A 24,621-nucleotide genomic window follows, 5' to 3' on the forward strand; every position below is an offset into this window, starting at 1 on the left:
TGAAACTTCTTAACCATAGTTTGAACCACAAAAACTCCATTGAAAATCAGTTTTCATCAAAAGAGCTTGGATCCCATTCCTCCCTGTTTGTTCACATAATACATGGTGACTTGATTGTCGGTGTATACTTGAATCACTTGATTCCGCCAGACTACTGCTGAAAGTAAAAAGAGCTAGACAGGTTGATGATGCTGCAGGCTTGCTCCGTCAGAGACCAAGCATCTTGTGTCGTATATTGAGATAGATGAGCTCCCCAACGTTGCCTGGAAGCATCTATCGTTAGTACTGGTGAGGGGGCTGAAGATTGGAAAGGTGTTCCTACCAGCAGATTGTTGCTGAGAGTCCACCACTGCAGGGATTGGAATTTTGGTGGACAACGGCTGACTGAATTGAGACCAGTGATCCTTGAGGTGCCACTGCAATGGGTGCATGTGTAACCTTGGTAAATATAGAACATGCACTGTCGACGCCATTTGTCCCAATAGTTGTAGAAGTACTCTGGCAGTCGAGACTTGAACTGCTTGAATGTGATGTATCAATAAAATGATGGACTGTGCGTGTGAAAGAGGCAACTTCGCTAGAGCTAAAGGAGTGATAATTTGAGCTCATTTATACCCTAGTTGTTGCACTGATTGCAAATGTGACTTTTCTTCGTTGATTATGAATCCTAGCTTGTTGAGAAGATGATGCTTGAAGGGCCTTCTGAGACATTTGGCCAGTTATTAACCAATTATCCAGATATGGAAAAACTATTAGAGCCTGCTGATGAAGATGGGCCACTGCTGTAACCACACATTTATTGAAGACTCGAGGTGCTGTAGTCAGACCAGATGGAAGTACCTTGTACTGGTAATGATTGGGGTCTAGGACAAATCGAAGGAACTGCCTCGATGACTCGTGAATCGGAACATAGCGATACACATCTTGCAAATCCAGGGACATGAGCCACATGTTTTGTTGTAAAAATGGAAGGATGGTAGCTAGTGTGGTCATCTCAAATTTCTCTCTTTTGATGTATCTGTTGAGACTTCGGAGATGTAGAATGGCTCGAAAACCTCCCATCTTTTTCTTCATGAGAAAGTATCTCGAATAGAACCCCTTGTTCCTTTGGGCAGGATGTACTTCTTCGATGGCTTGGGCAGATAAAAGCGTGACAACTTTCAGTTGTCGTAATTGTTCCATTGGAGCTGAGGACAGAGGAGGCAGTTGCGATGGTGGGAGATAAAGAAAATTTATGTGATACCCATTTTGAATAACTTTCAGCGCCCAAGTGTCCATTGTGATGGCCCTCTAAGCACTGCAAAAATATTGAAGATGGCCCCATACCAGAACGTGAGGATGAAGATTTATGTCAAAAGCTAGTGCTCTGTTTCTTCTGTTGAGCAGGTGTCTATTTTTTCATGGTTGGTTTGACTTAAAATGGTAGGTAGTTCTCTGGGAGTAAGAGTTAAGCTTTTCTTGATATCTGCCTCTGGAAGAATAGTAAGATAGATGTTTATAAGTCGATCTGGAAGTTTTTGCACTGTCATCTTCTAGGATGTCTTAAGTAGTAAACTCTTGTTTTATGTCCTTTATAATTTCTGTCACCTTTTCTCCAACTAAAGTGTTCCCTGTACAACATGGGGCATCTCTCTCAAAAATAACTTCCTTCAATGCTGAAGCTCTGAGCCATGAGAGTCAGCTCTTAGATATTGCTATCGCGGAGCCTCTAACAGCCATATCATAGCTGTCATTTGCAGCACGAATCATCTGCTTAGAACAGTCTTCAAAATGTGCTAAAATCAACTGGAAAGAAGGTTTGTTAGCTTCTGATAATTCTTCCACTAACTGATTCAAGTTATCCATAATAGTATGTAAATATTGTACATAATGATAATTATGCACTGCAATGTGAGCAGCGGGCATGGAAGTTTGGTACGTTCTTTTACCCATTAAGTCTATAGATTTAAGGTCCTTGTTTGGAGAATAAGGCTTACGGTCTTTAGATGTTTTGTTCTTCCTCATTGCAGATTTGACTATCAAAGAAACATGAGACAATTGTTGCTTGCCATGTCCTAAAACGTCCTACACTCAATATTTATTATCTGAATTTCGTTTAGTTGGTGTAACTGAATTAGGAGTTGACCAAATGGATATGTACAGGTCTTGAAGTATTTCATATATAGGGAGCTGCAATACTCTCCTTACGAAGGTCATATAATGGACGTATAATAACTCTTCCTCTCTACGATTCTCTTCCTCTCTACGATTCCCTAATGTGTCTGTACACATGAACCTTATTCTACCACAACATTACTGTATTGACGAATGCCTTTACGGTACTATGTAAGCCACATTGAGCCTGCAAATAGGTGGAAAATGTGGGATACAAATGTAACAAATAAATAATAAAATGATTTATTAATTCATTCAGATAATTTCTTGAAATCATTTCTTAGTGTACATGTTTATTGTTTCTTGCTGAAAAGCCAGTTTTCTGTAGGGACAGAGGCAATACATACTTGGACTGGATATTTTTAGTGCTAAATGCCAGCTAGAAAAGCGCTGGATATGACTTGCTTTTCTTTTCTTGCTTGAACAGTCTTCGATATCATAACCTTAATCCAAACTACATCCATGAGCGATTGAAGAAGCTGGGCCAGTCGTATGCGCTGCGGGTCCTGCTGGTGCAGGTAGATGTGGTAAGTGCTTCATAAGTACATAGTACGTAAGTACAGAAGTGTTGCCATACTAGGACAGACCGAAGGTCCATCAAGCCCTGTATCCAGCAGTGGCCAATCCAGGTCACAAGTACCTGGCAAGATCCCCAAACAGTACAATACTTTTTGTGCTGCTTATCCCAGAAATACTTGTCAAAAAAATGACTGTGGCTTATATCACCTCCTTAAATCAACTAAACCAATATCAAAATATAAACGGAAGGATATCACACAAAACACTTGTGTAGCATAAATGAGGTGGAGTCTCATATCATTAGACACTACTGCTATTCACATCACTCCCGTGGTGAATCTGTATATATGTGTCAAGATATAATCATTGACTCTATCCTCCACCCACCTATTGTATTTTTTTCTTTCCCATTATAATATATCAACATATGCAGCACTTAGCTTAACGGACTGGTGCGTTATCTCACAGGTGTGCCTGTATGCCCCAACAGGTGCCTGTTTCGCAACGCTTCTTCAAAGGGGACTTACACACCGTTTAGCTGTTGTGTGTCTCAGCTTAACTCTTGCAAGTTTTCACAATCCTCTTGCGATTTAACAACTTTGAATAACTTTGTGTCATTGGCAAATTTAATTATCTCACTAGTTATTCCCATATCTAGTTCATTTATAAATATGTTAAAAAACAGTGGTCCCAACACAGACCCCTGTGGAACCCCACTATCTATCCTTCTCCATTGAGAATACTGACCGTTTAACCCTACTTTCTGTTTTCTGTCCTTTAACCAGTTTTTAATCCACAATAGAACACTACATCTACTAATCATTTCTACAGTGCTACTAGACGTACGTGGCGCTGTACACATTATATGCAGGTACTTTCTCTGTCCCTAGAGGGCTCACAATCTAAGTTTTGTACCTAGGGCAGTGGAGGGTTAAGTGACTTGCCCAAGGTCACAAGGAGCTGCATTGGGAATTGAACACAGGTTGCCAGTATTAAGCCCATGGCACTAACCGTTAAGGCCACTCCTATCCCATGACTTTCCAGTTTCCTCTGGAGTCTTTCATGAGGTACTTTGTTAAATGCCTTTTGAAAATCCAGATACACAATATCGACTGGCTCACCTTTATCCACATGGTTGTTCACCCCTTCAAAGAAATGTAATAGGTTGGTGAGGCAAGATTTCCTTTCACTAAATCCATGTTGCCTTTGTCTCTAATCCATGCTTTTGAATATGCTCTGTAATTTTGTTCTTTATAATAGTCTCTACCATTTTGCCCGGCACTGACATCAGGCTCTTCAATCTGTAATTTCCCGGACCACCTCTAGAACCCTTTTAAAAAATCGGTGTTACATTGGCCACTCTCCAATCTTCCTGTACCATGCTTGATTTTAAAGATAAATTACATATTACTAGCAAAAGTTCTGCAAGTTCATTTTTCAATTCTGTCAGTACTCTGGGATGTATACCATATGGTCCAGGCAATTTGCTACTCTTCAGTTTGTCAAATTGCCCCACTACATGTTCCAGGTTTACAGAGATTTGATTGTTTCTCTTATTCGTCAGCATTGAATACCATTTCTGCCACCGGCATCTCTCCCACATCTTCCTCGGTGAAGACCGAAGCAGAGAATTCATTTAATCTCTTCACTACGTCCTTGTCTTCCCTGAGTGCCTCTTTTACCCCTCGGTTATCTCGTTATCTTTGTCGTTCCAAGTCCTCCATCTGCAGTTCTTGGGAGGTTATACATACTGCCTCATTTTGCATAGGAGCTCTGTGTGGGGAATGGTGCGTTACGTTGGGATGTTTATATTTCCTCCAGTATTTTACAAGAGACTGGTTTCACAACATGCACTGTGTATGTGCCAGATTTTAAAAGGCCGCAGCAGAGGAGGAGCCAGTTAACTGGTGTGAAATAATTCTTTATCCTGAATATTTAAGGTGGCGATAGACACTGCAAAGGTTAGCACAGTTGGTCCATGAATCATTTGTGGAGACCACAGGCCCAAACACCCAGCTTACTGACACTTGCTCTTGCCTTAGAACAGATGCAAAAGCTGGTACTGAAATTTATTAAAACTATGTGTTCCCATTGTAAAATGGGACATGTATGTGTACATTTTCATCCTGCCCAAACTGCTTTTTATCAGTTGGGATGGAGATGTCCCAGGTGATCATAACCTCTTCATTTTCTACAGTTCTCTTGGAGTCATGATCCTATTCAGGGGCAGACTGACTGTGGTCTGGGACCCTGGGCAATAAGAGTCAGTCCAGACTCCATTCCTTTTGTGTTGCTGCACCATATGCCTGGAATAGACTCCCTGAGCTAGTACGTCAAGCTCCATCTCTGGTTGTCTTCAAATCTAGGCTATAAGCCCACTTTTTCTTTTAAATATTTCTTTATTAAACGCGGAAAAGGAAGAACTCATCCATGACAATAAATATGCATTTCAAAGTAAACAATGTGAACCATCACTGCTGGTCAACATCATACATAAAGAACTGTAAATTCGTAACAGATGTCTATCACGCTTGTACAATACCTAGCAACTCCGAAGGTGTAGGCAACAAATACAAACATAGCAACAAGTCATGACAACCGTGTAGTAAGTATCCAGTTGCTACAAAAAATAATCAAAGGATAGAAAGAAATAACTTCAAAATCACAAGGACAATAGAAACAAAAACATATATATATATATATATATATCAAATAATCATCTGAGGATTCATTTGATTACAATGAAAGCGAGAGAGGAAAGAAAAAAGTGGGGAAAGAAAATTTTATAAAGGCACAAAGGAAAAGACATAGGTGAATGACATCTTGGAGTAAACGTATTATTGACTTTTATTACCCGCACTAACAACTCAATGAAATTACATAGAAATACTTTTAAAACAAGTAGGAGGAAATATTTTTTCATACAAAAAATAGTTAAGCTCTGTAACTCACTGCTGGAGGATGTGGTAAAAGCAGTTAGCATATCTGGGTTTAAAAAAAGGTTTGGACAAGTTTCTGGAGGAAAAGTCCATAGTCTGTTATTGAGATGGACATGGAGAAGTCACTGCTTACCTTGTGAATGATAGCATGGAATATTGCTACTAATTGAGTTTCGGACAGGTACTTCTAACCTGGATTGGCCACTGTTGGAAGCATGATAAATGATTTAGAGATGGGAGTAACTAGCGAGGTAATTAAATTTGCTGATGACACAAAGTTATTCAAAGTTGTTAAATCGCGACATGATTGTGAAAAATTACAAGAGGACCTTACGAGACTGGGAGACTGGGCGGCTAAATGGCAGATGATGTTTAATGTGAGCAAGTGCAAGGTGATGCATGTGGGAAAAAAGAACCCGAATTATAGCTACGTCATGCAAGGTTCCACAATAGGAGTTACGGACCAAGAAAGGGATCTGGGTGTCGTCGTCGATAATACACTGAAACCTTCTGCTCAGTGTGCTGCTGCGGCTAGGAAAGCGAATAGAATGTTGGGTATTATTAGGAAAGGTATGGAAAACAGGTGCGAGGATGTTATAATGCCGTTGTATCGCTCCATGGTGCGACTGCACCTTGAGTATTGTGTTCAATTCTGGTCGCCGCATCTCAAGAAAGATATAGTAGAATTGGAAAAGGTGCAGCGAAGGGTGACTAAAATGATAGCGGGGGTGGGACGACTTCCCTATGAAGAAAGATTAAGGAGGCTAGGGCTATTCAGCTTGGAGAAGAGACGGCTGAGGGGAGACATGATAGAGGTATATAAAATAATGAGTGGAGTGGAACAGGTGGATGTGAAGCGTCTGTTCACGCTTTCCAAAAATACTGGGACTAGGGGGCATGCGATGAAACTACAGTGTAGTAAATTTAAAACAAATCGGAGAAAATTTTTCTTCACCCAACGTATAATTAAACTCTGGAATTTGTTGCCGGAGAAAGTGGTGAAGGCGATTAGCTTAGCAGAGTTTAAAAAGGGGTTGGACGGTTTCCTAAAGGACAAGTCCATAAACCGCTACTAAATGAACTTGGGAAAAATCCACAATTCCAGGAATAACATGTATAGAATGTTTGTACATTTGGGAAGCTTGCCAGGTGCCCTTGGCCTGGATTGGCCGCTGTCGTGGACAGGATGCTGGGCTCGATGGACCTTTGGTCTTTTCCCAGTATGGCATTACTTATCTACTTATGATACTGGGCTAAATGGACTATTGGTCTGACACAGTATGGCTATTCTTATGTTCCGCTTCTTTTTCTGTATCAATCAATTTTTATTAAACATTTTTAAAAATACAAATAACTAAATACGAACAACTGTTGGGGACAGTTTCCCCAGGTATAAATCAAGCCATCCAGCAAAGCAGTAACAGTAAAATTCTGAAAAAAATCCCCACTCATTCATCCCTCTCGCTTTACATCCATTGAACTAATAGTGTCCACCTGTTCCTAAGCTTTTCACCCTACCTCCACCCTGTCCGTTCCAATAGAAGCATATATTTAACTGAGTCTGTTTCTTATGATGAGGGTCATAATGACCTTGATGTCGGTCAGTCAAATTGTTCCATATCACATACCACTTTCAGTCTTTGAAGCCAGTGTTGCAAAGTGGTGCTGATTGATTGCTTCATTTAGCTGCAATCTCACACTTACCTGCTGCCAAACACATTCATTTAGTTCTTATCTCACAGTTGTGTTTGGTTTGGACTGGGCTGATAAGTGTTCCTCTATGCCATGGGCAAGTATTTTTCTGTGGTTGTAAACAACGGGAGCATGCCATGAAGGTTACTGGTACTGCTGTTTCTAATGCTGATTTTCTCTACTGATAGAAAGACCCCCACTTTGCGCTGAAGGAGCTGGCGAAGATCTGTATTCTGGCAGACTGCACGCTCATCCTGGCATGGAGGTGAGGCCCCAGGATGAGACAAAGAGAGACTGGCATTAAATGCTGACTTCAGGATGATATTGTGAGATCCATAAGGATATATTTATTTATTTATTATTTATTATCTCATTTGTACCCCACAGTTTCCCAACAGTGTCAGGCTCAATGTAGCTTAAAGCGCACCACAGAGGCAAACGCCAGTGCAGTAAAATGAAGCTAATACAGCAGGAAAATCTACAAGTGATAATGGGAAAGAATAGGAATTGACGGAAGGAGTAGGGAAACCAGGAGGGAAGAGGGAAGGGGAATGTGTCCAAAATGTCTCTAGATCGATGCACATCCAACAGTGGAGACACATGCAGAGGCCGTGGGATAAGCATTTGCTTTGGCATTCTGTTGTATGTCATCACTAGTGTATGAAGACTGTATACACAAAAGCTGAGCTTACATGAGAATAGAAAGTACTCACATCACCTGATACTAGTTTGATAATCCTGTGCCTCATCGAGTCTTTGTGTGATGTTGAGGAAGTAAACTGCTTAGATATTCCTTTTGATAGGTGCCACACCAAAAGCTAAAGCACCTGAACTTGAAGTATCTCTATGATGCTGCAGTATGATGCCATGATGTACATCCCAGAGTTTGTTGTGCATCAGTTTCAGATAAATCCACTTAAACAGGACTCCAATAAAGGTGGTGAGAACTCTCAAACAATATCAATCACACAGGTCTCCCAGCACATCAAGAAGTTTTTCTACAACAAGTTTTAAAGTCAGACTACTTTCTAAAGATTTTTTTTTGGACCAACAAAAGTGCTAGAGTCAAACATACAGGCAATCCTGTTGATGCTGTATACACCGCTATTTTTCTTAGTGCTTTCAGTCGTCATCGGTCCTATTGCAATTTTTAAAATTTTCTCTCCACACAGTGCATATTAACATATTATAATAAAAATTTAGGGGGCCTTTTACTAAGGCGTGCTGGCATTTTTGGTTCTCACTAAAAATAGGCATGTGCTAAATGCTAAAGACACCCATAGGAATACATTGACATCTTTAGCGTTTGCGCCTAATTTTAGCGCTTGCTAAAAACGCCAGCCCGCCTTAGTAAAAGACCCCCTTAGGGTTTTTTTTTTTTTTTACTAAAGCTTAGCTCGAGTTATCTGCAGCAGGGCTATTTTATTCCTATGGCCCTGCTGCAGATAACTGGAGCTAAGCTTTAGTAAACAACCCACTTAGATCTTGAAAAATACTTAGCTTTGGTTTTGACGCACGGATCCACTGCCGACGTGGCCAGTGTTTCGCTACTTCTTCAGTGAAGTGGTCCGTTATCATGCATATTTCTTGCTCCAAAGAAGTAGTGAAATTCTGGCCATGTCAATAGTGGGTCTGTGTGTCAAAACCAAAGCTAAGTATTTTTCAAGATCTAAATTTTTATTATAATATTTTACTATGCACTGTGTGGAGAGAAAATGTAAAAAAAAAATTGCAATAGGACCGATGACAATTGAGAGCGCATAAGGAAAAAATAGCGGTGTATACTGCATCCACAGGATTGTCTGTATGTTTGACTCTAGTACTTCATTTTCAGATATGCATATATACTGTCTTGTTAGAATGAAAAATAATTTATCTGTAGACAAGAGGGGAGCAGAGAGGGCACATTACATGGTGATGTCATTCAGATAGCAGATGAAACTTAATGTGAACAAGTGCAAAGGGATGCACATAGGGACGAACAACTCAAACCATAACTGCATGATTCAGGGTTCCATATTAGGAGTCACCACCCAGGAAAAGGATCTTGGCATTGTCATGGATAATACAATGAAATCCTCTGCTCAGTGTGTGCTTCCAGCCGAGAAAGGAAATAGATTGCTAGAAATTAGGAAAGGAATGGACAATAAAACAGAATATCATAATGCCTATATGTCATTCCATGATGCAACCGCACCTTGAGTATTGGGATAGGAAAGGGATTTTGAATTTAACTCGTGCCTTTTTCAGTTGTAGCTTAGGGTGTGTTACGTTTGGGTACTGAAGGTATTTTCCGATCCCCAGAGGGCTTACAATGTGCTTACCTTGTGTTAGAGCTGTGTGCTAAAGCTCAGCACACAGTTTCCTAATGTAAGCATAAAACAAGTGTTTTGCTCTCCCCCCATGCTGCATAATGAGCAAAGTGTTACCTTTCCTGTCAGTGCACGAGCAGGGACTGGCTTACACATTGACAGGCAGAGAGATAAAAATCAGACTCCCTGACTTCTGTCTCCTACCCTCAAAAATACCCTAGTAGCTCAGCGGAGACTGAACTACAATCTCTGTTGACCCTCTGATTTCCTCCCCCCCCCCCATCCAATATTCCAAACACCTCCCATCCCCCTCTCTTGGGACCCCCCCCCCCCAAAAAAAAAAAAAATACTTCTGGTAGTCAACTTGGTAGCCCTTTCACCACCCTCCTACACTCCCAAACCCCTTGAGTCTCACAGTACCATTTTTACAATTCTTCTTGTCACTAACATTTTGAATGTGGTCAGCTCAATTAGTAAAACAGTAAGAATGAGCACTTTGGATTTTTCTGTTTCCCCCTGAAGCAGCAGAGTGGCCAGCGTCAGGTTGAATGAAACGGTGGCCAGTGTCGGGGTGATTATTATGCTGCATAAGCTAAGTAGTTATATTTGAATTGAATTTGAAGTGGAATGTGCCAATTAAAAAAAAATAGGTATAAAATTCAAACAAAAAATATGCTAATTCTTAACTGGGAATGAGGTTTTTATGGCGATGATTGATGCAGCAGGTTCATTTGACAAAATGTTGAAGTAAAATGTCCTGCATTTTCTGTGGCCTTTTCCTCCTTTTTTTGAGTTTACTGAGTGTAGTCTTGTAGACAACTGTAACTGAACACGATACTAGTGAAGTGGGTTTTTTTTTGAGTTTGGTGTATTAACATATGTAACAAATCTCTTGTTCTCCCAGTTTACCATAGCACAGTAGGTTTCTCAAGATTTTCCCACATTAGTATTACTGCTGATGCAGAAATGCAGACTGCCTCCATGTAGTGTATCTCAGGATGCAAGATGATGGTTAGTCTTCCGAATACAATCTGATGCTCACCATTGCATAACACTGTTTCCTTGTCGTCTACACCAGACCAGTGGAATTAGTTGTGTCCGTCGATCAGCAGATGGAGACAGTGAAAGAAAGTGTGAGTCGCCCTCTAAGGGTATCACATACCCCTGGAATGTTCAGCATTTTCTCTGTCTCCAAGTGGATGGTTGATGGACCATGCAGCTCCTCTCTGGTGCTCTTTTATGGCCCTAACCCAGCTGTTTTCATGGTTTAGTGGGGCAGGGGATTTGCTGCTGAGCAAGTTAGCTCCTTTGTTAATCCGCCTTATGGCATGGCTGGAGCTTGGCGACCCCTGGTGGCTTCCTCTCCGCTTTCTAATGGGGCTGTTGGTGAACTCCTCCAGTGGCGATTCAGTGAAATCTATCTTTTATTTGGTAAGACTTGTCTTTTCAGTTTGTTAAGACTTGTCCTTTCAATTGTTAAGTTAAATTTATTTAACTCAGTCTCGGCCGCTCTAACGCTTTGCTCTTAATGGTTGAGCCAGCAGCTGGAATTCTTCTTGCATCATTTACTCTTCATGCTGAACAATTCTGAGGGCTATTCTTTCTCTCTTCCAGGCGTGTGCCTTTGCCAGTAGTTTGCTTTGGTACTGGTGTGGTATGTTGGCGGGCTTTATAGCTTGTCAAGACTTTTTTTTTTTTGCTGCTTTCAGCCTCTGCTCTTCCACGCACTGTAGTCTGTCAGCAAAATGTTGCCACAGGGAATCAGTGAGCTTCGTTTTCTTTTTCATATCCCTCCGTAAGGTGGTAGTCAGCTGGCAGAGCTGTTGGTTTCAGCCAGTTTGCTTCTCTGGTGCCCCATTGATGTGGGGGTCGTCATCGGTCTTCCAAATTTAGAAGGATTTTTTTTAATAATGTTTAAATTTTTATTAAAATGCTACTTAGCTTTGTTTGTAGTTTAGTCAAATATAAACAGACCCACACTGACGTGGTCCGTGTTTCAGGAACCTGCCTCAGGGTCTGGTCCTGCAAAACAGTTAACATAATAAAAAACTGAATTTCCCAATCTACAAGTACAATTAATCTTTTAAACTGTTAAGGTCTTACCTCAATCATCATGGCTCTTATTTATTCACTAGGAAAAAATGCCCGTTTCTGAGCGGAATGAAACGGGCGCTAGCAAGGGGCCCCCTCCCTCCGAGCTATTTGCCTTGTTCGCTGTGGCGTTTCCGTTTCGGCCCTCGTCGAGTGTCATAGCTCCGCCCTCGACGTCATGATGTTTTGACGCGAGGGCGGTGCAGACACTCCAGTGCACACCGGGTATCTCGGGCGCCTCAACTTACGTGGAGGCTTCAGAACGTTGGGGTTGCCTTTTATATAGAGAGATACGTACCCTGAGGCAGGTTCCTGAAACATGGACCATGTCAGTTTGGGTCCGTTTATATTTTACTAAATTACAAACAAAGCTAAGTAGCATTTTACAAAAAATTATAAAAAATCCTTCTAAAAATCATTAAAGTTGGAAGACCGATGACTGTAGTGAGTCACTGGGCAGTGATCCCAGTGTGAAACGAGTCACTGCTGAGGTCTGTAGGACAACGTCAACAACTTTAACATTTATGCTATATTGATGCTGGGTTTTTGTAAATATGGCAGTCATCAGGGTTTCTCTTATCAACTCTCTTTAAGAATAGTGGACTTGACTCCAGTTTTAAACTGCTATCATTCTTAAAAAAAGGGGAAAAAAAGCTTTTCTGCCTTTCTTTCACTATGGTATGTTACAGTACTGCACAGCTTTCAATTTCATTCTGCAGTTATGGGTGCAACTCTTTTTTGCTATGCAGACTGGTATAGTAGGATGTTGTGCTTGTATGTCTCTGGCTTAGCTCAGATATTCAGCCGATTGGAGCATTTGCTTGAGGCAGGATTCTCCCATAGGGCATACCTGCAGCGGGTAATTGGGTGGCTTTGCTGTCCCGACACTCAGCTGATCTCACTATCCTGTCCCCTCAGCATGCCTTTCAATTGGCTACATAGAGTGACTTCAGAGGTAGCTTGATCTGTATGCACGGTTCCTCTTTGTAGTGACACTAGTGTATAATAGTAAAGCTGCAGCACCACCTTTTTGACAAGAGTCTTGGCATAGTCTTTATCTGTGGCTACGGTAGCCTGTCCTAGATTTTGCGGCATTCTCCTGTATGCCACAGTCTTGTCTCCAGAGATACTAGCCAGTGGCGTAGAGCATGTTTTGTACGGTCTGTGCCAGAGCCGGTGATTGGGAGGTGGGGCTGGTGGTTGGGAAGCAGGGATAGTGCGGGGCAGACTTATACGGTCTGTGCCCTGAAGAGCACAGGTACAAATCAAAGTAGGGTATACACAAAAAGCAGCAAATATGAGTTATCTTGTTGGGCAGACTGGATGGACCGTGCAGGTCTTTTTCTGCCGTCATCTACTAGGTTACTAGGTTACTATGTGGATATATCTTCCATCCTCCTGTTGCAGTTGAAGCAGATGGTAACTGTGTGGACCGGTTTGGCGCTAGCTGCAGGTCTCGGCTTCAACAACAGCTTGCTGCATGGCACAACCTCAGCAGTAGTAGTGGTGGTGGTGTGACACATCTTTCACAGCAACAGTCCACAGGATGACACGGCTGGGACAGCAGCAGTCTGAGACATCCCACAGCATCAGCAGTGGAATTCAGCTGCAGGTTATAACCTCAGCATGCGTAGCTTCCTGCATGGCACAGGATCAGTGTTGGCAGTTTATTGCATTAGCAGTCCACTGCATACTGACATTCAGCATCATAACATGTTGTTGATGGCGACTGTCAGTGGTGTGGCTCAGCATCGCCACCACCAATCGCCTACTTGGTATGGTTTCTTTCACAGCTCCCTGCGCTGTTCCATCAATAACATTCACATATGTTTCATTGCTTTTTCAGCATACGTGGCCTGGGGGCTAGGACTTTGATAGAGGGTCTCGGCTGCACTAGCTGCCAGATGCTGGGGCTGCTACAGACATGGTCCGTTATTTCTGCATTGCTGTTTGGGCAAGCAACTCAACATTTATTGTCTACATCTTGCTGTGTTGTCTTGCGAGTGGCCAGCCTTTCTCTACATGGTTGTGTCTTTTGCTATTCTGCTTCAGGAACCAGCGGGATGGTACAGCTGAGGCAGCAATCTGGTCTAGGAGGCAGCTGTTCCAGATCATCCTCTTCAATGGATTCAATTTATGGGCTTTCTGTCAGCAGTTACCAGCTTATGGAGCAGTTTCAGTGCTGGACCATTTAGGGCTATGGGTGCGGCAGCACCAGCTATTCAGTGGTATAACTTCACCAGTCTTTGGCTTATGTCATGCTTGCTGCATCGGACATCTTTGTATTAGCTGACATAGCCCCAAGTTATATGGCACTATTTCTGCTTTTCCCAGTGGCTTCCCAGGGGTAGTGTATGCCAGTATCTGGCATTTTCCACACTGGGCCACAGCTTTTAGGGATGATTAGCAGCTGCATAATTTGTGTACACTTGCAGTCTGTTTCTGGCTTCTATAGCACCCAACGGGTTAGCTCAGTGGCGCTTCTTGGTAATGGGAAGGGGACCGTGCAGGTCACCTTTTGGGGTCCAGTGCACTCTCTTGTTGCAGAACTCGCTTCTGGAGGCTGGTTGTGGATCACAAAACTGCTGCCATAATTTTAGACCTAGCCATCTTGTCCAGGAGTTCTGTTCTTGCCACCGGTGATCCTCGGCTCCTCAGACTCTATGTGGAGGATGCTTCTCTTGTATTTTTGTATTGTAAGCTCTTTGAGCAGGGACTGTCTTTTCGTGTATGGTGTACAGCGCTGCGTATTCCTTGTAGCGCTATAGAAGTGATAGTAGTAGTAGGTTCTTCAAGTATTAGTGCAAACCAGCCACTTAACTACTAGCAGGCTCAAGTTAAGTATTAACTTGAGCCTGCTAGTACTTAAGTGGCTGGTTTGCAGTTTCAGATCAGTGCTTGATCTCTTTGTCTCCCCTGACTCTTACAGGAATAAGAGAGTTTCCTTGTAGTCTTTGTGTTCCTTATTGCTCAATGTTTGGCATTCTCAAGCGGGAGCCTCGTTAGACCTATAGATGCCAGCTGCAAGATGTATTTGTACATTTTGGTATGGTCCATTTCTTACCTTGTGGTACTACTTCTCTACAGCCATGGTTATTTTTAACTTGGCAGCCTGAGATCAATGAACTCTGTACCTTCCCTTAGCCATATCTAGCTGTATGGCATGGCAGGAGTACTTAGTCCCTTAGCACAGTTTCAGCCTCAAGCCTGGTAGCTTGCTCCTCTCCTTCTAGGAGATTTCTTCCTCTCTTCTCTTGTGTCTCACCAGCAGTCCATGGTAGAGATGTTTAGCTGTCACTACTGTGCTCTACAGAGCGTTGCTCCCCTTTCAGCTTCCTTCTGCAGTTGATAACTTTCTTGTGGCTTTAACTTTGCACTGGTACCACGTAGTGCATTGCTATGTTCTCGGCTTCTTTCCACGCCGTTGGCAACATCTTTCTTACTACTACTACTACTATAAATCATTTCTATAGCGCTGCCAGTCGTACGCAGCGCTTCACAATTTAACAAGAAGAAAGACAGTCCCTGCTCAATTAAACTCTGGAATTCGTTGCCGAAGAACGTGGTGAAGACGGTTAGCTTAGCAGAGTTTAAAAAGGGGTTAGACGGTTTCCTAAAGGACAAGTCCATATACCACTACTAAATGGACTTGGGAAAAATCCACAATTCCAGGAATAACATGTATAGAATGTTTGTACGTTTGGGAAGCTTGCCAGGTGCCCTTGGCCTGGATTGGCCGCTGTCATTGACAGGATGCTGGGCTCGATGGACCCTTGGTCTTTTCCTAGTTGGCATTACTTATGCTCAAAAGAGCTTACAATCTAAATCAGGACAGACAGACAGGACAAATAAGGGATAAGGGTAGGACAGACAGATAGGACATATGGGGAAAGGGATTATTAAAGAGAGGAAGACAAGATAAGGTTCTTAGGAACCAAAAAGTTCCATTCCTTGTCCATCCTGTTCCTTTCTCTTTTAAGGCATGGAAACATTTTCCTCCTCATTTGAGATCTCTTCTTAACCACTTCTGTTCCGGTGCCTTTTACTTCCGTTAGGCACTTGGTATCCTGGAGATGGAATTAATTTAGAGTCTTGTTTGGCCCTAGAGTTCTATGGACTCTAAAGGCCCAATATTCAGCTGGCAGCAAACCCGGCAACCAGCGTTGAATATCTGGGTTTATTTCGGCTGCTGAAAAGTTAACTGGCTATGCCAATATTCAGCGTTAACCGGTTAACTTTTTAGCGGACAAAGATAGACCTGCTATTTAAGGGGCTAGTTTTGACTGCTCAACATAGCCGGTTTGGTACTGAATATCCATGCCTAACTGGCTATGTTGTTTTGTATAGCTGGTTAGTGGCTAGCCGCTGACCAGAATATTCAGCAGGAGATAACTGGTTATCTCCTGATGAATATCCATGGTTAGATGCTTAAGAATTTTCCTGGCCGGTTAAGTAGTTTTGACTATTGGGGGGTAAGTTTTTGAGCCTTCTTTTCAATTCTCCTCATGGAGTGATTCTGCTTCCACATTTTGATCTCATTCTTTTTGTCTCACCCTTTTGGGTACTCTTTTGCTACACCCCACTGGTCTGGACTGGTCTGGTATGGATGACATGCAGTGGCGTAGCCAGACCTGACTTTTTGGGTGGGCCCATAATTAATATGGGTGGGCACTATGTAAATAGGTGTGAGTAGTGTTTCTTGGGATACTACAAAATAATGCCTTAGAATACTTCCCAACAGCTGCCCTGCATCAGTATAAACCACATACATACTTAAAAAAACGATATTTGTAAATATAGCTACATTATGCCGTATCAAACTTGACCAGCCATAAGTCTACTATAATGGCAAACATCTCAGCACACATGACAGGATCCTGCATTATAATTACAGCAATGACATATAACCATGTATTCAATTTCTGGTAGCACCTCAATAATAGCAACAAAATCCCATCACTGCCAGGTACTTTGTGAAGTAACACTAAATCCTTCAAAGAGGCTTCTTAGAGCCTATATTGCAAACCATAACACTAGTTCCAATAACAGTACCTTTAAAAAGGCAGCAGTGAATATACACAACAGTAATACGCATCCCATGGGAAAAGCCAGATATGTCAGACTCATAGATCCCCATACAAACCAAATGCCAGCAGAAACTCTCCCCTGCTCGGTCACATGCAGTTAACAGACCAACCCTCATCAATTACAGAATAAAGGACCAAAAATTAGAAATGTATTGATTTATTTTCTAAATTTCTGTGCCACACTATCTCTGCAGTTCTAAGCAGGTCACAATTCAACACACATAATTTTAAAACATATAAAACATAAAGACCTTCCCTTCCCTACCCCCCACCCAATCCATCCCAGCAGCCTGGCATCACCCTTCCCTTCTCTACCTTACCCCCCCCCCCATCCATCCCTGTAGCCCAGTATCAATCCTTTGCTTCCCCACCACCCATCCCATAGCTAAGCATCAGCTCTATCCTACCACCCCACCCCTCCCTGTAGCCTACCATCAGCCTTCCCTACCCTCCCCCCATGGCATTAAACATAAGACTTTTTTTTTTAATGTCCTGTGCACTGCAGAGCCCACCTCCACCGCATCAGTCCACCCAGGGAAAACTGCCTACACTTTTTTTTTTTTTAAATTTTAACCTAGGCACTGCAGAGACCATCCCCACCCAAAAACCCACCAACATGAGAAATAGACAACTTTTTAAAAATTAACCTGGGCACTATTAAAATTTATTGTTGGTGAATTTTTGGGTGGGGATGGGCTCTTCATTGCCTAGAACAAAAGAGATATATTTAATGATTCATTATACCTTTTTTTTTTTTTTTTTTGCCCTAGGCAATGAAGAGTCCACTTCCCACCCAGAAGCCCACCACCAGAGCCATCATTTTGATTACTCTTGTATATAAATATACCTTTTTTGCACTGTAGGAAGTGAAGTGCTTACTCTACCCAGAAGCCCACCACCATCAGCCAGCATTTTGAGTACAATTACACGTTAAAAAGTTTTAAAATATATATATATGTTACCTGCTAGGCAGCTGCTTGTAGTTGCATGTGGTGCAGACTGCAGAGCACCCTGGCTCCAGTCCTGTACCAGTGTTGAGTGGGACTGGGCGGGGGAGTGTTGTTTTTGCTGCTGTGATGATGATGCTGTGTGATGATCAATTGGAGAACTGTACCAGCATTGAGAGACTAAATTTAGAACTGGCAGGCTGGCACTGTGGAGGAGGTGAGCCTGCGACACAGCCGGGCCGGCAACACCATTTCCCATGCGGCACTGCATGTGACCTCAGCGCCATCATGCCGGGCGCACTGCAGGGAGCAGGCAGTGCAGCGTGGCATGTGCCGTGCAGCTGAACTTGCTTTTTAACAAACTAGAGTGGCGCAGACGCAATGGCTGAGACGGTGTGGGATGGCAATTGTGCATCGCTGGCCGAGCGGAGCAGAAGTCAGACTCAGAAGAGATGCCAGTGCCGCCCGAAACTAAAAAGCAGGTGGGAGGTGGCTGAGTGGGCCGGCGCCGCCGCAAGGCAGAAAGACAGTGGCTGCTGAACAGTTGTGCACTTTTCGGGGCTTTTAAACTGGGTGGGCCTGGGCCCACCTGTAGCTACGCCCCTGATGACATGGAAGGAGAAATTATGCCTTACCTGATCATTTTCTTTCTTTAACCCTCCATCTGCAGGTTCAAATAAGTACTTGTATATACTATGTAAACTGCTTTGAACATAGTTGCAAAAACCACAGAAAGGCAGTATATCAAGTCCCATTCTCGTTTCCTTTCCTCCTTTAGTTCTACTGGACCAGTCCAGAAACCCACCCCAAGTCAATTTTTGTCCTTTTTTTGTCTGGGACAGTTTGAGTTTCTTAAGTCTGCTGTGTCTCACAGCCTCTCGTTTCATTGGACTGGCAGTATATTGGTGGAAGTTGAGTTTCCTCCATCTCTCCTGCCTTCGGGCTTCATTGACAAGCGTCTCCGGTCTTAGTGGAGTTCAGCATGTCAGTAAAGTTTGAATTTACTCATTCACATGCACCTCCAGAAATGCTGCATGTCAGTAGAGGTTCGCTTTACTCAGTGTCGCCCACCTTCTGTCCCAGTGGATGTGCTGAGTGTCAGTTGAGGGTGAAGATACTTGGTCTCACACACCTTCCAGTGGTCATACTGAATGTCAGTTGAGGTTCGATCTGCTATGTCTGTCATGTCATGTCATGTCCATTTAATCAATGTCGCCCACCTGCCTCAGTGGAAGTACTGATTGTTAGTTGAGGATCGTGCACCCAGTCTCACATGCCTCCTGGCTTAGAGGACATACTAAGTGTTAGTTGAGGTTCAATCTGCTGCATCTTAAACACCTCCTGGCTTAATGGAAGCCGGTGCCTGTCAGTTGAGGTTCACTGTATTCTGTGCGACATACTTCTTTAGTTGCAGTCTATTTAGTCTCACACACCTCCTGACTCAATGAAAGGGCTGCAGGTCAGTTGAGATTCAAGCTGCTCTGTCTTGGGAGCCTCCTGATTCACTGGTTGTGGTTTAGGTTTACTCTACCCCAGCTCGCACACTTCCTGACTGTGGAACTTCTATATGTTGGTTGAGGTTCTGCCTACCTTGTTGGTGTGGTTACTATTTCAAAACAATACAAAGCTAGGGAGCATACAATGAAATCACTAATAGTACATAAGAAATCCAAGAAAATATTTTTTTCACTCCATATGCAATTAAGCTCTGGAATTTGTTTCTGGAGAATGTGGTAAAAGCAGTTAATGTAGCTGTATTTAAAAAAGATTTGAACAAGTTCCTGCAAAAAAGCCTATAAACCATTATTAAAGCGGACTTGGGGAAATCCAGTACTTATTCCTGGGATAAGCAGCATGGGATCTATCTACATTTCGGATTCTTGGCCACTGTGGGAAGCAGATTGTGGGCTAGATGGATCTTTAGCCTGACCCATTATGGCAAACTTTTTGTTCGTAAGTCATCTGATGGAGCTCTGTTCTAGCTCAGAGAAGCCTATAAGACTCCCCTGACCATATGCCTTCATCCCAATCTAGGTAGTATTTTCTCCCCACTCCCCAGCCTGTTTTTTTAGGAAGATGAACAGCAGAATTGTCACAATGAATGTATAATACAATATAATAAAAAGTTACAGAGCCTGTATGTCAGGTTAAGAAAGTAGGAATTAGTTGCATAGGTTCTAAAAATATGCTTTTGATTATCAGTCCTGAGGAAGCTGGCCGATATCTAGAGACATATAAATCCTATGAGCAGAAACCTGCTGATGTCTTAAAGGAGAAAGTGGAGCAAGGTTTCCTGTCTAAGGTGAGTTTAAAAAGCTTTGGACGGCTTCCTAAAGGAAAAGTCCATAGACCATTATTAAACAGACTTGGGGGACAAGATGATGGTCATTTAATGACCGGAGATGACACAGTGGAACATATGAGATTGTGAAGAGGCCAAGTAGTCCAGGGTTCCAGTGTGGAGAGCTTGTGTTAATGAAAGGATGTTAAATTGAATTCTATATTCTATCGGCAACAATGTAATTTCTTAAGCAATGGGGTGATGTGGTCTCTACGTTTAGTATGACAAAGCACTCGTAGTTTTTGAAGTCTCTTTAGTTCAGATTTAGAAACTGCATATACTACATTACAGTAGTCAAGTTGAGAACCAATAAGAGTGTGAAAGTATGCAAAATAATGTGATCTAAGTAACCACGGACTGAGCTTAATTTTCAAAGAGCCATAAAGCCTGACGAGTATAGATCATAAACTCAGCATGGACAGCTGAACAGCAGAGGCTCATCAGAGCACCATGTAGATGTCAAACCAATGCACACAGTAATGCATGAATTTATTTAAAGAACTGTGAAAACAGCTGTAGTCAACGGTATTTTGTTTTCATTGTAAATAATTAAAAATATAACAAATGATATTTATTGAATCATAGCTGAATGGCAAGTTAGGAACTAGTATCACATTTAAATAACATTCCACCTTCAAAAAATGACCAACTATATCATTAAAAGGATGGAAAAATCTCAAAGAGCTCCAAATCCATTGATTTTAAGAGCTAAACATTGATCAATAAGATCTCTTCATCATCGGGAAAAACCTTCCCTATATAGGTAAAAGTCACATTTGAAAAATCATAAATGTCCAATTCATACAGTGCAATCAAACTTTTTTATAGAACATCTTGAAGAGCTTGTAAAGAACCAGCTTCTTAGCTAGAACTGAACATTTTTTGCATATATAGGGATGGTTTTTGCCGATGACGAAGATGAGATCTTATTGATCAATGTGTAGGTCTTAAAATTGTTGGATTTGGATCTCTTTGAGACTTTTTCTTCCTTTTAATGATATAGCTGGTCTATTTTTGAAGGTGCAACATTATTTAAATTTGATATTGATTGTATCTGTGATTCCACATCCCTATCTTGGTTTTTTAAGTTAGGAACTGGACCATGTGAAATGCAGTGGTACAGCAGTTTTATATCTCCTGTTTGTCTGCAGATGAGTGACTGTTTGACAACCATTAAATCTGTGAATAAGACTGATTCCCTGACTCTTATCTCTACCTTTGAGGTAAGACCCACTTTGCATATCTTCTTTGGTCCCCTTCCTTCAGGGTTTGTTTCCCTTTCAGTAATATCTCTCTGCCTATAGGTATGTATATGTGTATGTACTTTATATTTAGTATTAGAATTATGAGGTCTGTGTATGAATGTGTGTGTTTGTTAGAAAATGTTACACCAGATGATTCTACAGACCAGAAAAGGAAAACTCCTTTCAGCGACTTGAAGTGCAGAAGTATTGGGGCTGAGCTTTAGACTGGCAGTTGGATGCATAGTTGTTTGGCAAAGAGAGATGATATACATGTAAGTCTAACTGGGAGTTCTCTGGTTTGTCCCAGTCCTCGCTGTGTGTTTCTGGAAAGATGGTTTCTAAGCATTTTCTCTCAGCCCCTTCATGATGCCATAAGAGCCATGAGGACATGGTTGTATTGTGGCTGCAGTGTTGTGCAGATATTGATTATAATGGAAGTTTCATTGTTTACTGCTTTTATTTTTTCAGTCTCTGGCTGACCTTGCAAAGGCATCCCGGGAGGATCTGTCACTCTGTCCTGGACTCGGCCCACAAAAAGTGAGAAGAAGCCATTGCTGCTTGTTCTCTGGCTTTCTTTGTTTGTTTGGCTCATATGTTATCTCATTTTCTCAATTCATGTAATCCTTTTCCGCTTTGCAGTTTTTGTTTCTCCTCTTCTTGCCATGTTCTTCCTTCCTCTTATGTGCTTACTTTCTGCCTGTTCTTGTTTTATTTTTCTTGCTCTTCTTGCCTTGTTCTTCCTTCCTCTTATGTGCTTACTTTCTGCCTACTCGTTTTATTTTTCTTGCTCCTCTTGCCTTGTTCTTCCTTCCTCTCATGTGCTTACTTTCTGCCTGCTCTTGTTTTATTTTTCTTGGGGTATCTGCCATACTCTGTCTTGCTCACTTATATATGATTTTTTCACAGGCTAAGAGACTTTTTGATGTTCTTCATGAACCATTTCGAAAAACAAATAAATAACCAATACTCGGGTTGCCAGAAGCGTTGAATGGTCTTTTTCTACTTTACTTGACTGGGTTACAGACTGAATCTCAGCTGCTGCACTGGAATTATTTACAGGAGATAGGGAATGATGGACCTCCATGTAACTGGATGAAGAATCAGCTTGCTACAATATTCTGCCTGCTTTGAGGATCTGCAACTCTGGGAATTGAAAACTGTCCCACCTCCGGCAGTTAGTGTCTCCTCTTGTAGAGAGATTAGTGTGGAGAGCAACAGGAAATGTGAAGTCCTTCATGGCCACTGGGCCTGTACCTTTGCTTGTAGTGCCTCCTGCTAGAACAGACTGGGGCTGCAGGAAATGTGAGCTCTTCCAGGGCTAGTGTTCCTGTGGAAATCTGTACATGTTAAGGAGACTGAGACTTTACCCCTCTGCCCCTGTGCCAGTTCCAGAGAGAGTTAATCAAACAGGTCTTTGTAAGCTATAGATAATATGTACATAAGCTTTTCTTAAGCCACGAGTGAAAGGAAATGAATGCTTGAGACAGCGTGCTATCTCGGGTTCTGACAATGCACCTGCCGGTCATGAAATGGTGGTGCCCAGCTCTGCCTATGCAGTGCTAAAATTTACCGTTAACCTCTTGCTTAAGAGCACCAGGAAATCCTTTCTAAAATACTTAACACGTATGCACAAAAATATATCTACATTCAGTTACCACGCTAGAACAAGTTTTACTGAGAGATAATAAAAGACCAGCATCCAATATGGCACTACTAGTTGGAGGGAGCAGCATTTCCTATGGTGTGGGTGTTTGTGTGATCATGCACTGTATCCAGTGGCGGCTCAAGAGGTTACAGTACTCTGAGCCAACTTATGTTTTTACACCTCCTGCCCCCTGAGTAGAGGTCAATCTGGCGGAATGAGCTATAAAAAAAAATAAGTAATGCATATTTTCAAAGTCGACTTTTTTTTTTTTTTTTACTTTCAAGTTTTTAATTAGAGTTATTGAATAGAAGGTACAGCAAAGAAATCCACCACAAACATGCAAATATACAAAACAAAGTCAACATTTTCATTCTGTAAAAACTGAAAATAAATACTTTGTACTTTTTACTTTTCCAGTTCGATAGATTCTGTTTGTCTGTTCCTCTTGTTGCCTTAGTCTTTTTCCAGGGTCTTATTTCTGCTTCTTCCCTTCATCTCTGTCTGACACTGATCCTGCTGTTTCATTTCCCCCCCTCATTTTTCTTATTTACCTTTTCATCTCTTGGCTGGGTTTTATTTCTCCTTTCTTCCTCCTGTGCTGTGGCCTTCCACTTTCATGTACTTATTTCTCTAGTCCTCCCATTTCCATCTGTGTCTCTCATTCTCAGCTGTTGGGCACCTTCTAGTTCCCCATTTCCACTCTGTTACTCATCCCTACCCAGTCTCATCTACTTCTGCTCAGAGATGGATCCCCAGACAGGCCTACTGGACCCAGATCCAGGGACCCAATGGACTGGGGGAGGGCCTTATTAAAATAGGCTTTGCGCAGCAACCTACCTGTACCGTCCTGTGGTTGTGGTTTTCAGGAACATGATAAATCTGTTAATAAACTTTGCCAGAACTCTGATATTTACCATTTATTAATGCTCGTGTCAATACCCTTTAACATTTTTTTAAACCCAGATACATTAACCGCTGTTATCACATCCTTTGGCAACAAGTTACAGAGCATTGAGTGAAAAAATATTTCCTGCTGTTCATTTTAAAAGTAGTACCGTGTTTACTGATTTTGATAATTGGAAGCATCCAGAACACATGGGAGAACAGAAGATGAGCGAGGAGCACAGGAGCTGCATTGTTATCTTTGCTGCAACAAAGTTTTGGTTCTGTGGATTTTGGACTTTATCAGCAGATTGTAGAGGAAAGGCGCTATTGGAGAGAGGTTTTGAAGACAAAAGGGGACTGGCTTTTAGGGATGATGACATAATAGGGTCGCCAAAGAATGGAAATTATCTGGGGCTTCTGGAGTTACTGGCAGAGTTCGACCCATTTTTGAAAGAGCATATCAAGAAATACGGCCAGCAAGGCCATGACAGTGTTTCATATCTGTTATCAACCATCTTTGAAGAATTCATTGAGCTCATGCATGAAAAAGAGACAAAGTATTTTTCTGATTGTTGACTGAACACCTGACTTCACTCACACTGATCAGTTAACATTTGTTTTCAGATTTGTGAAAAGCAAGGGTAAATCCATAGAAAAATTTTTAGCATTCTAGCTAATCTACAGCCACACCAGAGAAAATTTGGTGGACTATGTAGAGCTGATGGTAAAAGATTTGAGGATAGATCTACAGAGCTGCTGCAGCCA

At 42.0% G+C, this 24,621-nt stretch overlaps 1 protein-coding gene across 1 annotated transcript in view; it reads left to right on the forward strand.

Annotated features, from left to right (window-relative positions):
* The window catches only part of ERCC1 (ERCC excision repair 1, endonuclease non-catalytic subunit), a 42,499-nt gene extending 19,120 nt beyond the window's left edge, over nt 1–23,379 (forward strand). The window contains exons 5-10 of the mRNA XM_030221695.1: nt 2,582–2,681; nt 7,493–7,569; nt 19,944–20,043; nt 21,234–21,305; nt 21,795–21,863; nt 22,233–23,379. Of these exons, the coding sequence (XP_030077555.1) occupies nt 2,582–2,681; nt 7,493–7,569; nt 19,944–20,043; nt 21,234–21,305; nt 21,795–21,863; nt 22,233–22,286 (472 nt within the window). The 3' untranslated portion in view covers nt 22,287–23,379. The remainder of the gene's footprint in view (nt 1–2,581; nt 2,682–7,492; nt 7,570–19,943; nt 20,044–21,233; nt 21,306–21,794; nt 21,864–22,232) is intronic.
* Nucleotides 23,380–24,621: the final 1,242 nt, after the last annotated feature.

This window comes from Microcaecilia unicolor, chromosome 1, assembly GCF_901765095.1.
Source record: "Microcaecilia unicolor chromosome 1, aMicUni1.1, whole genome shotgun sequence".
Classification (NCBI taxonomy): Eukaryota; Metazoa; Chordata; class Amphibia; order Gymnophiona; family Siphonopidae; genus Microcaecilia; species Microcaecilia unicolor.